Source organism: Miscanthus floridulus, chromosome 9 (assembly GCF_019320115.1).
Source record: "Miscanthus floridulus cultivar M001 chromosome 9, ASM1932011v1, whole genome shotgun sequence".
In the NCBI taxonomy this organism is placed as follows: Eukaryota; Viridiplantae; Streptophyta; class Magnoliopsida; order Poales; family Poaceae; genus Miscanthus; species Miscanthus floridulus.
In genome coordinates this window covers 40,098,286-40,112,408 of record NC_089588.1, presented here as the reverse complement: position 1 = coordinate 40,112,408, position 14,123 = coordinate 40,098,286, and the positions used below count along the sequence as shown (strand labels likewise).

At 45.3% G+C, this 14,123-nt stretch overlaps 1 protein-coding gene across 1 annotated transcript; it reads right to left on the bottom strand.

Moving 5' to 3' along the window:
- Positions 1–12,860: 12,860 nt before the first annotated feature.
- Positions 12,861–13,542, bottom strand: LOC136481789 (uncharacterized). Its single transcript, XM_066479081.1, has one exon. The coding sequence runs from the start codon at positions 13,523–13,525 to the stop codon at positions 13,010–13,012; it is 516 nt and encodes a 171-aa protein (XP_066335178.1). The 5' UTR covers positions 13,526–13,542; the 3' UTR covers positions 12,861–13,009.
- Positions 13,543–14,123: the final 581 nt, after the last annotated feature.

Sequence of the window (14,123 nt, the reverse complement as noted above, 5' to 3'; positions counted from 1 at the left end):
ATTTCGTCCAACTAGTGAGATAATTATTATCTAGAGGTCCAGCTAACAATTAGCTATTTTATTAGTTGTTTGGATCCAAAAGCAGGGGCGAAGCCATAGTGTGACTAGAGGGTGCAAATGTATCCCCCAAAATTTTAAAATTCAGTTATAGTGACCAAATTTTTACCATATATGCACCACCCTCCATGGCATAAGTCTATGCACCAACAAGGCAAGTGCACCCCCTTGAATTTCCCTATAGTTTCGCCACTAAGATAACTATTAGCAAATAACTATTATCTATAGTAATCTAAACAGGGCCTAATATAAACATAGATTGGAATCTTAAGTGAAATGCACACTATCTATATAATTTTCAGTTCATAAATAGGGTTTATCTTTTGTTGCTTTCCTTTTCCACTCCAATATAGCTATTTTTCGGTGGCATTATAAATGCCGTAGTCAACCTGGTATGCCTAGCGCCCAGACATCCGGACGAGATGTCGCGTCTGGATGTGGCTCCGACACCTGCGCCACTCCCGCGTCCGCATCCCGCCTCACGCCCCGCGTCCCACCGCCTCAGCACCCACACCCGCATCCATCGCAGGGACCCGCACTCCTGTGCCCACCCCGCATCCTGCACAGCAACAGCCACCGGCCGCATCGTGCAACACCCCGATCCACTTTTGCAACATCCAAATGAAACCTTTGCAACATACGTCTAAAACAGATAAAACATTCAGAACATACAGTTGAAACACCATTGCAACATGTGCAACATCCCGATCTACTTTTGAAACATTCAGGTTGTAAGGAAAATGGACCCTAGGCCCATTTACTTTGGATTTTGGTCTTTAATGACCAACACAACCAAATTGGACAATGAATTTGCAAGTGTTTGCTTTGTAGTTCAATAGGGTGCAAGACGTGACTTGGACAAAAGCGACATGATGATCCAATGATCAACAACTTAAATAGGACCCTAGGAGCACAAGAGAAGACCCAAGATATCAAGCATAGTACAAGAACGAAGATGGGAACCAAACCGGACACAAGATCGCGAAGAAACGAGCTCGGCAGAGGTGACCGGACAGAGCCCTTTTAGCGATCGGACATGTCCGCTCGGCAGTTCGAGACTGCGTCAAGCGTCAGCAGGCGACCGAACGCTGAAGAAAATAGGTGACCAGATGCATTGATGGCACTATTCATCATCACGACAATGTTTTGAGTGTGACCGGACACAGCGGCACTGGACGACAGGACATAGGAACTGCAACGTCCTATCGAGTCCAGAGAGGTTCCAAAGCGGCACAGCGCGACCGAATGCGTTCGATCAACAGTGACCGGACTCAGCGCAGAGTCCGATCAACGTGCGCGCTCCAACGGTCATGACAACTAGATGCATCCAATCAGGACGAAAGCAGCGTTTGGTCAGTAGCAGAAAGCTAGGTTTCGCCCCCAACGGCTACTTTCTCTATGGGGCTTATAAATAGACCCCCAACCGGACATTTGTCAAGAGGATAGCTGAGGAAACATATCAAGGGTGTTGATACACCATTTTAGTGATCTCCACTTGTCTAGTGCTTAGTGATTCATTAGGTGATTAGCGTAGCTGCTTTGCGAAGTGCTTAGGTTGATTAGACCACCGCTTATGCACTTACTCTTGGTTTAGGCCTAGTGTTTAGTGAGGTTTGCACACCTCTTATCACTCAGTGCTTGTGCGCACCATTGTTGTACATCAGAGGGGCTTGTAGTCTTGCGAGATGACACCAACCGTGTTTGTGGTGTGGCCGCCACCATGTACCGAAGGGAACAAAGCCCACGGTTGTTCTGCTAGAAGCTTGATAGTGAAGACAGTTGGGAGCGGTCCGAGAGAGGCTTGCCGGAAGGTACACCGGAGACCCACTTGTGCGTGGGGAAGGCCCAGGGCACCCGACCAGAAGCTTGGCCCTTGCGAGGGGCTCCAACGAGGACTAGGGGGAAGCTTGCATGCTTCTCGATACCTCAATAAAAATACTAGAGTCATCGATGGGAGTTTGCATATCTCTACCTTACTCTTTAGCTTCCACATTTAGATTGTTTGCATAACTCCTTTTGCGGTAGAGATAGCAACAAACTAGCAAAACCATAGTTGCACATTTAGATAGTTTATCCTTTGCATAGGTTTTGCAAAGAATAGAAAAATAGGCCATAGTTTTGAGTTAGAGTTTTTATGTTGCCTAATTCGCCCCCCCCCCCTCTTAGGCGTCTTGGTCCCTTACAAGAGGTATCAGAGCCGGTGGGCTCAATTTGGACCTTTGGCTTCACCGCCATTGAGCCGACGCTATTTAGAGTGGTTGGGATGGATACCTCTAGGCCACCGCACTTTGACAGCACTAACTTCCTCTACTATAAAGCTAGAATGGCTTGTCACCATGAGGCGGTAGATTTGGGTGTTTGGAGAGCCACTCGTGATGAGATGAAACCCATTAAGAATCCCGATAAACCCACAAAGAGTGAAGAAAAATAAATTTATTTCAATGCTAGAGCTAAAAATTGCTTGTTTGAATCTTTTAGCATGGATGTGTTTAACCAAGTGTTCACTTTAAATACGGCACATGAAATTTGGTTAAAACTCCAAGAGCTCCATGATGGCACAACTAATGTCCGTGAGCAAAAACATTGTCTAGCTAAACAAAATTATGATTCCTTTAAAATGAATGATGATGAGCTTGTTCATGATATGTATTCTCGCTTGAATCTAATTATCAATGAGCTCCATTCAATAGGATTAACGAAGATCGATGATGCGGACATCATGAGGAAGATCATCTCCTTGCTTCCACAAAAGAAATATGCAAGCATCATTGTGGTAGAACCTCCTAAATCATAGGGCCCACATGCACCTGTCAATGTCCAATGATTTCTGACGACTATACATATGTTCCCGGTAACTTAAGAAGCCTATCGGGTGTCCTCAGGAAACCCTGAATCATCCATGATTTCTTCCGAGTAGGATCCATCACAGAGTCATTGCAGTATTACAACAGTTTATTCATTAATATACATCAGAGTAAAATAGCAGAAGTCTTACAATAACTTAGTTACAAAACAGTTGTTTCAAAAACTAAGTATGATTATTATTACAAACCATAGTACTGGAGTAGCCTAAGTAACATGAAACAAAACACACAATTAAAGTGCCCTGTCCAAGGGCCACACATTTACTCGACATCTTCGATTTGAACAACCGTCATGCAGCACGGTCCAAGGCAGACCTACCCATGAGGCTCACCTGCAACAAGGGATTAGAGAACCCTGAGTACAAAAGTACTCAACAAGACTAAACCGCCATATAAATGGAGAAAACTCAGGAATGCAGGCTCGGGGATTCAAGGTAAGGCTTTAGCAAGAATCAAAGTTCTTTTGCGTAAAAGCTCTCTAACAAGATTCTTTCTCTCAACATATAACCCTCATCAAGATCATATATGAATCTGCCATGATGCGTATTGAGATCATGAACTTCATATCAAACCCTTTCTCAAATCTTCCTCAAGTTTCATTTATTAACTACGATGATGAACAGTGAGTTGAGTCTCCATAACCGAGGAGCAACGACGATTCGAACCGATTATAACCCAGCTGGGGATTCCCAACCACACGACATATGAAGGTCCCTGACATACATATACCAACCTACCCTGAGATTCTCTAAAAAAAGAACGGGTCCGTGCCACCCGAGAGCATAGTACTCCACCAGTCTAGCCCATTGCCACATGGGTACACTCTACTCTTGCCATCTCTCCACTCCCAGTGCGCGAGTAGCCATTCTCGTAATAGAATAGTTGAGTCTAGGCTTACCGGAGTATGTGGCCAGTACTACAAAGTCTCACCTCATGCAATTCAACAACGGACGGTTCTTAACCGACACAGGCAGAAAGAACCTGCTCACAAGACATCCATGTCTTGTGGCTCTCATACACCGAGTCCGCCCGGTCTAGAATTATTACTCCACATGATTATATCTCATGATAACATAAATACCCAATCATATCCAAAAATCGATTTATATCTCGTAGGTGACAGGTAATCACCCGACTTCTATCGATCTAAGCATGGCTAAACATAAGTAGACCTTCCCAAATTAGAACTAGTAACAAGGTTGATATGGAAAAACAAGGTTGGTAATGCATCAGTTAGGTTTCCACTCAACTCCTAATCACTTAATGTAGTATTTAAAAGCAAAAGTGATATAAATTTGTAAAACACAAGGTAGGTTTAAATGCATCCGGGGCTTGCCTTGATTGTTAGAAAAGTCCAGTTCCAGAGATGTTCCACAGATATCAAACCCGACCTCAACAGGTGGATTAACTCCCTCAACAACTTGGTTGACTACCACATTCTCACTTTCGTTCACTTACACATAGTAATAATGCCATGTTTAAAATAATGTGAGATATAAAACATGATGCTTGATGATGGATGCAAAAGTTAATAACTTGAATACAACTTTCCTTCGTGGTATAGTTACAAGCCAAAAACTAACTAAACCTTTTTTTATAAACTCAAACACTTACTTTAAATGCCAAGGATCATTTTATGCTTAGGACCCAAGGTCATCACTCAATCCCAAATTCAAACAAAACCTAAGTCATTAAGAGTTAATATTTGTTTTTATTAATTAACAATTAATTCAAAATTATGAAATAAATCAACTTTTTCCAATTGAGCTCAATATTTTTGTGAAGGCTCATCACATGATAGCTAAGTGTAAAAACAATTTTCATAATTTTTGGATAATTATACAAGCCTAGAAAAATCATGAAAACCAATTTCTTAATTAATTTGAGCAATTTTTATCACATTCAAAATGTACTGAAGAGTAACATTTAATATTTGTCCTAAAAATTTTACATCTCAGAGAGGTCACACAAAAATTTTCATGATTTTTGGAGCTCTATTTAATTCTACACAAAATAAACAAATCATAGCACTATTTAATCATTTCTGCAAAATGGAAAAATTCATTTTCAAATAAACGGTCACTGACATCGGGGTCCCACCCGTTAGTGAGAGCAGCATGACGGTGAGCCTCTAACCAGGCGCATTCTCACCAGCGATGAGGTCTCCGGCGGCGGGACTCGAACCAACATGATCTCCTTGACATTGCGCACACACCGGTGGCATAGGTTGAAGCTCTAGGTCACTGGAGCGACCTTGCCGGCGACGATGGCGGCTTAGCGGAGCACGGCCAACGTGCGCCTGGCGATTTAGTACCTCATTGGCAAAACTAAGGTCATTGGCGTACTCAGCACCTCCTAACAGACTTAACCAAGCACTCAATTGAACTAAACGACACACCACAACGCAGGTAGTGATGCGCATAGCGGTACAGGCGGAGCAAAACCTACCGGCAGTCCCGCAGGTCCTATCGCTATGGCATAGTAGAGGTTAAGAAGACCGCACAGGCATGATCAGTGGCTCACCCTGAAGCTGATGCGCTCGAGAACGACGGCTAGTGGCAAGTCAGAGCTAAGTCGTCGACGTTGGAGACGATGGCGGTGGCGTGTACTCCCGGTGAAGCTCCGTTCTGAGGAAAGCATCTGACCAAACGAGCAACGATCAAGCTCACGAGCATCATGAGAGAATGAAGATCAAGAAACAGCAAAAGCTAAAGCAAGAATCCCACCCGAACTCCCTATCCATGGTGGAACTGATCTCGGCAGAGCCTTGTCAGGGTTGGAGAAGATGGGGTTACGCTGGGCAAACCAAACGGAAAGAAGTTGTGCAAGTGGGTGCTCTGGAGGCGCTAGGTGATGGTGATCATGGTGACATCCTCGGCGAAGACTGGGAGGGCGAGATGGCTCCGGTGCGAGCTCAACAGAGCAAGGCGGCGCTGACGGGAAAAATAGAGGATAGGAGGAAGAGCGACTGGAGGGCGCTCCAGACTTAACCGGTGGGCGAAGAGCGGCGGTGAGCGGTGCGCTTAACATGCCATGGTAGTGCGGACACGTCGAAGCCGGAGGTGGCGCCTGCGAGCGCGCGTAGAAGCCAGTGGAAGCTCACCGACGGTGAGAGTCTGCCTGCTTGCACTGTTCAAGGTATTTACCAAAATGCCACTCGCTTCATTTCTCAAATTACTCTCAAATTTGTATGGAAACTCAAAAATCTCCAAAAATAAAAGTTGTTCCAAATTCAAAGTTCTACAACTTTGCTTCAATAACCATACCCAAATTATGTCTAGATTTGAAAATGCAAGTTTGAAATCAAAAGGGGGCACTTTAAGAATTTATCCCCTTTCAAATTACTTCAAATTTTATATAACAACTTTGAAAACTCTAAAAACCAACTTTGTACACATTGACAAGCTCTACACTTTTCATTTTAGGCTCAACCCCAAAATGTGCTTAGATTTTGAATTAGGTTTTCCAGGGTAGAATTAAAATGCTGGAAATTAGGGTTTTGGAATTCAAATTTAATACTAGAGTTATGAACTTGATTCATCCATGCAAGTCAACACATATAATCATAAAAGTAAACTTGTTTTAGTGAATACATATTAAAGTTTTCACTAACTCAAAAATGATGTGCAATACATATGATGACATGGTATATTTTAGTGTTTAAAGCACCAGAGGTGTTACAATCATCACCATCCTTCACAACCTGGAGGACTTGAGCACCATGACCCTGGCCATAGTCATTGGCAAGATAGTGACATTTGAAATGTCATGGAAGATGGGTCAAGAAGAAGCCTTGTCATCAAGCAAAGGCAAAGCTCTCGCATGTAGTGAGAAAAAGAAGATGAAGGGCAAGCAAGTTGAGACAAGCTCAAGCTCCTCAAGTGAAGATGAAGATGAATAAGTAGAAGATGATGATGATGATGAATATTCAAGTGACGATGATCAATCTTCCTCCTCCACCTCCGACCTTGATGAAGAATCAATCAAACTTATCAACAAGGTGGAGAAGATGATCCAAAGGCTCAATGTCAAGAGTGTGCACATCCAAATTCAAGATCTCATCTTCACCAATCAAAGAAATAAGCAAAGAAAGAAAGGATGCTATGGATGCGGCACGTTGGGGCACTTTGTGAAAGTTTGTTCAAACAAGCCCACACCCAAGACAAAGAAGAAGGCGTGCAAGGACAAAGCTCTCACATCAATAAGGTCATGGGATGATTCTTCAAGTGAAGAAGAAGACCACCACAAGAGGCGTGGGCACAAGCACTCATCATCAAAAACCTCACGTGTGTGCCTTATGTCATGAGGTAACAAAAAGCCTATCCCTAGTGATAGTGACAATGATAGTGATAGTGATGATGAGCTACATTCTTATGATGAAATTGTGCAAAAAAATCTTAACTTTGCTAAAGTTTGCACTAGTCAACAAAATGAAACTTTGCTTATGCTAGATAGCTCACAACAAGCTTAAAAGAAATTGAGCAACTTGAGACTAGTGCAAACACAAATAATTGCACAATCAATGATGAGCAACTTGTAAAGAAAAATGAAAAATTAAAGGAAAAGTTAGCTAGCTCACAAGATGCTTATAAAAGTTTGCTCGCTAAAATGGAAACCATGTGCAAACATTATGATGAGCTAACTAATAAAGTTGCAAATCTTGGAGCCATCGGTACAACCCTCACCAAGGTACTAAAAAGAAAAGTTCTATCTTTGACATGCCTAAAAAGGATGTCTCTACTTCTTGCAATGATTTATGTTTAGACTCACCCTTGTGCAACCAAGTTTGTATTGAGAAAGCTATTATAGATACATGCACACAAGAGGTCGCAATGGAGAATGAGCAACTCAAGCAAGAAGTGGCTCACCTCACCAAGGACTTGACTCAAGTGAAAGGCAAGACGGAGCAAGTCCAACTTTATCAAGATAACACTGTCAAGGGAGTGAAGAAGCTTGATGAAGGACAAACCGTGGTTTGCTATGTGTGCCACAAGGGAGGCCACAAGTCCTATGAGTGAAAGGTGAAGAATGGGGGAGGAGCTAAGAATAAAGAGAAAAACAAAAAGGAAACAAGCAAGCTCTTCAACACCTACACCAACAAGGTGGACAAAAAGGCCTCCACACCTTATCTCTTGAAGAAGAATAAAAATGACAAGGTAGTGGCCATCAAGGTGAACAAGAAAGACAACAATGGGGCCAAACGTATTTGGGTGCCAAAGGAGATCATTTCCATCATGAAGAGCACCAAGAAGGTTTGGATCCCGAAAGGGAAGTGAGAAGTTCGATGGACTTTGGGGAATTTGGAGAATTGGTAAAGTATGGGTGCATTTCATGGGGTGCATCGTATTGGATCATGTCAATTGCCAAGTGGATTAGTGAACACTATGGACCTAAATTCCCCTCCCCATGTTAGGTAACTAGATTTAATTTCTTGCAATCTCAAGTAGCATCTAGTTCCTTTTCATGCCTAGGTTTGGCATTTGCATGCTTAAATCTTATGTCATGCATACACTAGGTAAATCATATGGAGGCTTGCTTAGTTTCACTCTTAACCCTTGGAGCAAACCTACATGGTTTAAATTGTTTAGGAGCACGACACATAGCTTGTTTTACAATTGTTAATCTAATATGTGCCAAAGTCCAAATTGTAGATAATTTCTCCCGAATATCACCATCGAAAATGATTCTCACATTCATGTGATGTCATCTTTCAAGTGGTATTTTTTATTCTAAAATCAATGTGCATGTCTCCTACAAGTATTCCATACTTATGTGCACAAATTTAGGGGGAGGTTACTCTACAACTTGAATGCTTTGAGACTAACACATTTTCAAGCTTATCATGTGTGTAGTAGTCTCATTGCAAGGAAAATGGAGTCCCCGGAGTTAAGCATTATACTTCAAATATCCACCACCTATTGCAAGTGGTATAGATCAAATTGGTTTCCACATGTGGTATTTCTAAACCGATATCATCATGTTGATTCCACTTTGGTATTTATATGCTTTCTCCATGCATTATATAGATTAAACTCCCTTGAGCATTAATTTGCCAATTATACATTAACTACATCTCCATCATACGTATGTATATATTTAGGGGGAGCTTAGTCTATGTAATGTGAGAGTTAAATTTTGTGACCTATTCCACTCCACATACAAAGGATCACAAAGTTTGACCCTCCCTTATACTACTAATGTCTTCCTTTTCGGTGTTTGATTCCAAAGGGGGAGAATTTGTAGGACCAAAAGCAAGCCCGATCATAATAATTTACAAGTGGTAATGGTCCAAGAAAGGGAGGATAGTGGATTATGGAGTTAGGGGGAGGCTAAAATCCATAATGCCATATGGGGACATTTACAAGGGCAAGATAAGTTTCTAAAGATGTTTACATGTGGTATCTTTTAACTTTACATGTGGTATCTTTTAGCATCATATAACCTTGCTATTTGCATTGCATCCTAGCAAGTAAATAGTTTTTAATTCCAAAATTTTTTTCATTTGCTTGTTTTGGTCGTGTTGTCATCAATCACCAAAAATTTTGGTGTTTGATGACCAACACAACCAAATTGGACTAATGAATTTGCAAGTGTTTGTTTTTGTAGTTCAATAGGGTGCAAGACGTGACTTGGACAAAGGCGGCATGATGATCCGATGATCAACACCTTAAGCAAGACCCTAGTAGCACAAGAGAAGACCCAAGATATCAAACATAGTCCAAGCACGAAGATAGAAACCAAGACGGACGCAAGATCGCGAAAAAACGAGCTCGGCAGAGGTGACCGGACGTGGCCCTTATAGCGACCGAACGCGTTCGATCGGCAGTCCAAGACTAGGGAAAGCATTAGCAGACGATCGGACGCTGAAGAAAACACGTGACCGGACGCACCAATGGCACTGTTCATCATCACGACAATGTTTCCAGCGTGACCGGATGCAGCGGCACTGGATGACCGGACGTAGGAACTGCAGTGTCCAATCGAGTCTAGAGAGGTTCCAGAGCGGCGTCAGCGCGACCGGACGCGTCCAATCAACAGTGACATGACTCAGCGCAAAGTCCGATCAACGCGCGCGCTCTAATGGTCATGACGATCGAACACGTTCGGTCAGGACGAAAGCAGCGGCCGATCAGTAGCAGAAAGCCTGGTTTTGCCCCCAACGGCTAGTTTCTCTATGGGGCTTATAAATAGACCCCCCAACTGGCCATTTGTCAAGAGGAGAGTTGAGGAAACATATCAAGGTTGTTGATACACCATTTTAGTGATCTCCACTTACATAGTGCTTAGTGATTCATTAGCTGATTAGCGTAGGTGCTTTGCGAAGTGCTTAGGTTGATTAGACCACCGCTTATGCGCTTGCTTTAGGTTTAGGCCTAGTGTTTAGTGAGGTTTGCACACCGCTTATCACTCGGTGCTTGCGCGCACCATTGTTGTACATCGGAGGGGATTGTAGTCTTACGAGATCACACCAACCGTGTTTATAGTGTGGCCGCCACCATGTATCGATGGGAACAAGGCCCGTGGCGGTTCGGCCGAAAGCTTGATAGTGAAGACGGTGGGGAGCAGTCTGGGAGAGGCTTGCCGGAAGGCATACCGGAGAACCACTTGCGCGTGGGGAAGGCCCAGGGACTATCCACGGAGTTACCCGACCGAGAGCTTGGCCCTTGTGAGGGATTCCTTGCGAGGGGCTCCAACAAGGACTAGGGGAAAGCTTTCGCGCTTCTTGATACCTCGATAAAAATACCGGAGTCGTCGATAGGAGTTTGCATATCTCTACCTTACTCTTTAGCTTTCGTATTTCCATTGTTTGCATAACTCTTTTTGCGGTAGAGATAGCAACACACTAGCAAAACCGTAGTTGCACATTTAGATAGTTTATCCTTTGCATAGGTTTTGCTAAGAATAGAAACAGAGGCTATAGTTTTGAGTTAGAGTTTTTAAGTTGCCTAATTCACCCCCCTCTTAGGCGTCACGGTCCCTTACATAGGTACAACACTTACAACATATAAAAGAACACAGATGAAACACTTGCAATATACATGTACAAAAAATAGATGAAACATTAGAGATAGATGCTTGTAACATACATGTACAACCATTGCAATATATGCAACATTCTGATCTACTTTTGCAACATCCGCATGAAACAATTGAAATATACATCTAAAACAACTGAAACATTTAGAACATGGGCTTGCAACATGTCTGAAAAAGCGTGTAGAAACACTTGAAACAGAGCAATCGTTGCGCGGCCATGATCTACCTGGTGGGCAACTGCGGTGGCGTACGCTCGCTGGATAGTGCGCGCCCGCACGCCAGCAATGCCCACCGTCAGCCGAGGGAGAGGATACGCTGCCAGATCTGGGGAGGACGCCACTGGCCGGGGTAGGGGAGGGTCAGCGGCTTGCTTGGATCTCGCTAGGGTGGGAGAGAGGGCCACCGAATCCGTGGGCGTTGGATGCTCCCGGCGAGTGAGGACGCTTGGGGTGGGGGTGGGGAGGTGCACTGCCGTGATGGGGGAGGAGGCCGTCGGGGTGGGGTAGGAGGACACGGGGGTGGGGGAAGGAGCCGTCTAGTGGGGGAGGAGGATGCCAGGGTGGGGGAAGGAGCCGCCTGGTGGGGGAGAAGGTTGTTGGGGTGGGGGAAGGAGCCACTGGGGTGGGAAGGAGGAGGCCATGGTGGAGGAGCGCACACACCGAGGTGGGTGAGGGCGCCGTCGCCGGCCAGGGAAGCAGCGATGGTCGCGTCGTCAGGTGTGGGGCAAGACGTGAAGGGATAAGAATGGGGAGGGAACGAGCGCTGCTGGAGTGAGTGGTGGGAAGCGTCCATCCGTCCCGGCATCTTAATCATGTCATTATCGTAGAGCTATGGAAAACTTTCTTAAGGACAGCTATGCATTGGGGTTGGGATGAAAATGAGATGCACTAATGTCATGTTCTGTGTTTAGACTTAGGGGGTGTTTGGGACAGCTCCGCTCCACGTTTTTTAGCTAAACGGTTTTCGGCTTCACACACTCTTTTCTAAGAAAAATAGTGAAGTTGTGAGAGCACGTAAAGAGATGCTCCACAAACTCTAGTTTTTTTAAGCTGCTCTACAATGAAGTTTGTGGAGCAGTCTAAGACACCCCTTAAACAACGAACCAGATGGGAATATCTCCCATAGGGCCCGCGAAGCGCGCTTCATTTTTCTAGTAGTTGGTAGGCTTAAAAGCGGCTGGCTTTCTGGCTGCCATGCAGTACTTTTATGTTTCCTTTCGTTGCTACGCCAAGGTCCAAGGCAAACAAGCAGCCGTGAATTGTTCATCTAATCTTACTGAATACTCACTGAACGGGACAGTTCACGATATTTGCCACCCTGCTGGATCAATCAGGGAGGAAGACTAAGGGCATGTTTGGTTTGCCTAGTAGCTACTAAATTTAGTAGCTTTTAGTCACTTTAGTAACTTGTCAACTAAATACTATAACTAAAAGCTAATAAAAAAGCTTTAGTCATCTCTAATCTGGAGTTACTAAAAATGACTAAACCGTTTAGTAGCTACTAAAGTTTAGTAGCTCGAACCAAACACCCCCTAATATTTCTCGCTAATAATGCCAAAATCCACTCAAGCAACCTTTGTCTCCTTCTGATCTGCCAGATCCCTGCCAAGGTGGCGTGTTCTTTCACTGAACCAGCAGCTACCGAATATTCTGCTTCAGAACGATTAAAAATGTAGAGCAGCATAGAAAACTGAGACGCGATGCCAACGTCGCACAAAACCTTAACTAAATTAACCCAAGCATGAAACGACTCCACAAATCTATCAAGAAATTGCTAGGAGATAATCTGCAGCCGCCATCAAGAGAAAAGCTGTAGGCAAGAATGCAACATTCAGGAGTAGTGCGAGCCAGCAACGCCATGGCATCAAATTAATTGAAATGGAATTGCTCAATCTCCCAAGAACCAAAACCCTATTTATTTGATTGATTTGTATACAAATTACAAAACAACAAATAATCCCCAATAATATGATACACGAAGTCATGAACAAATGCAGCGACGCGATGCAAGCCAAAGCAGAGCTAGCCGGAAGGAGATGAGGTGCCTTGGCATCAGGAGGCCGCGACGGCAGCGGCGGCGTCCCCGGCGACGTAGGCGCAGTCGAAGCCACAGTGGCAGCGCGGGCTCTCGGCGAAGTTCTCCAAAGGGAACGACGCGGCGAGCGGGCCGACGAGGAAGCCGAGCTGGTCGCCGGCGCGGTCCACCTCGGTGATGGCGAGCCACACGAACAGCACCTTCACGCTCACGCCCTGCAGTGCCCGGATGGAGCCTTCCCGCGCCGTCCCGGAGATGCGGCGGTCGTACCGGAGCAGGTACCGGTCGCCGACGCGGAACTCGCAGCTGCCGCTGCGGCCCGAGAGGAACACCTCGAAGGAGCCGTCGTCGGGGCGGAGCTCGTACCGCTGCACGCCCTCCGGGAGGATGCCGCGCGGGAACTCGTACCGCTCCAGCATCTCGTACGCCGTCGGCGTCGTCGAGTTGACTGAGGTAGCTGTGGTGGTGGTGGTGCCGGCAGCAGCAGCCACGAGAAACAGAGCAAGGAAGAGGTGGTGGTGGCTCCTGGCCATGGCTGGAGCTAGCTGGCTTCTTGCTTACTCGTCTGCTCGCTTTTGGGGTGTAGATTTATTTATACTGAGTTGAGTGAACCAATGGCTAATCTCACTTAAGAGATGCGTTTGAAAAAATTATTACATGTGTACAATTATACTTGGGCAATGTCTATGGCTTGCGAGTATAGATGGCCAACGGGCCGGGCCGGCACGGCACGGCACAGCACGGGCCGTGTCAGGTATGGCCCGATGGGAGTCGTGTCTCCCGGGCCGTGCCGAGGCGGGCTTCGTGCCTGACCTATGACCTAGGTGTCGGGTACCATAAAACGGGCCCCCAAGCGTATACCGAAAAAATCGCTTAGACCCCATCAAAATCAAAGCCGAAAGACGAACCATTGGCTAACCCCCGGCCCTGTCCGAGGCCACCGGCTCTCCGTCTCGCCCGAGGCCTCGCATGAAAGGCCTCGAAAGGCCTACCGAATCTCCGCCTCGCTCGAGGCCTCGCACGAAAGGCCTCGAACAGGGAACCGATTCTCCATCTCGCCCGAGGCCCCGCGCATAAAGCCTCGGACGAGATGTCGATTCTCCGTCTCGCTCGAGGCCGGCTCGACAGCAA

Bases quoted from the DNA above. Each gene is read 5' to 3' on its own strand.
- LOC136481789 (XM_066479081.1), bottom strand. From the start codon at position 13,525: ATGGCCAGGAGCCACCACCACCTCTTCCTTGCTCTGTTTCTCGTGGCT.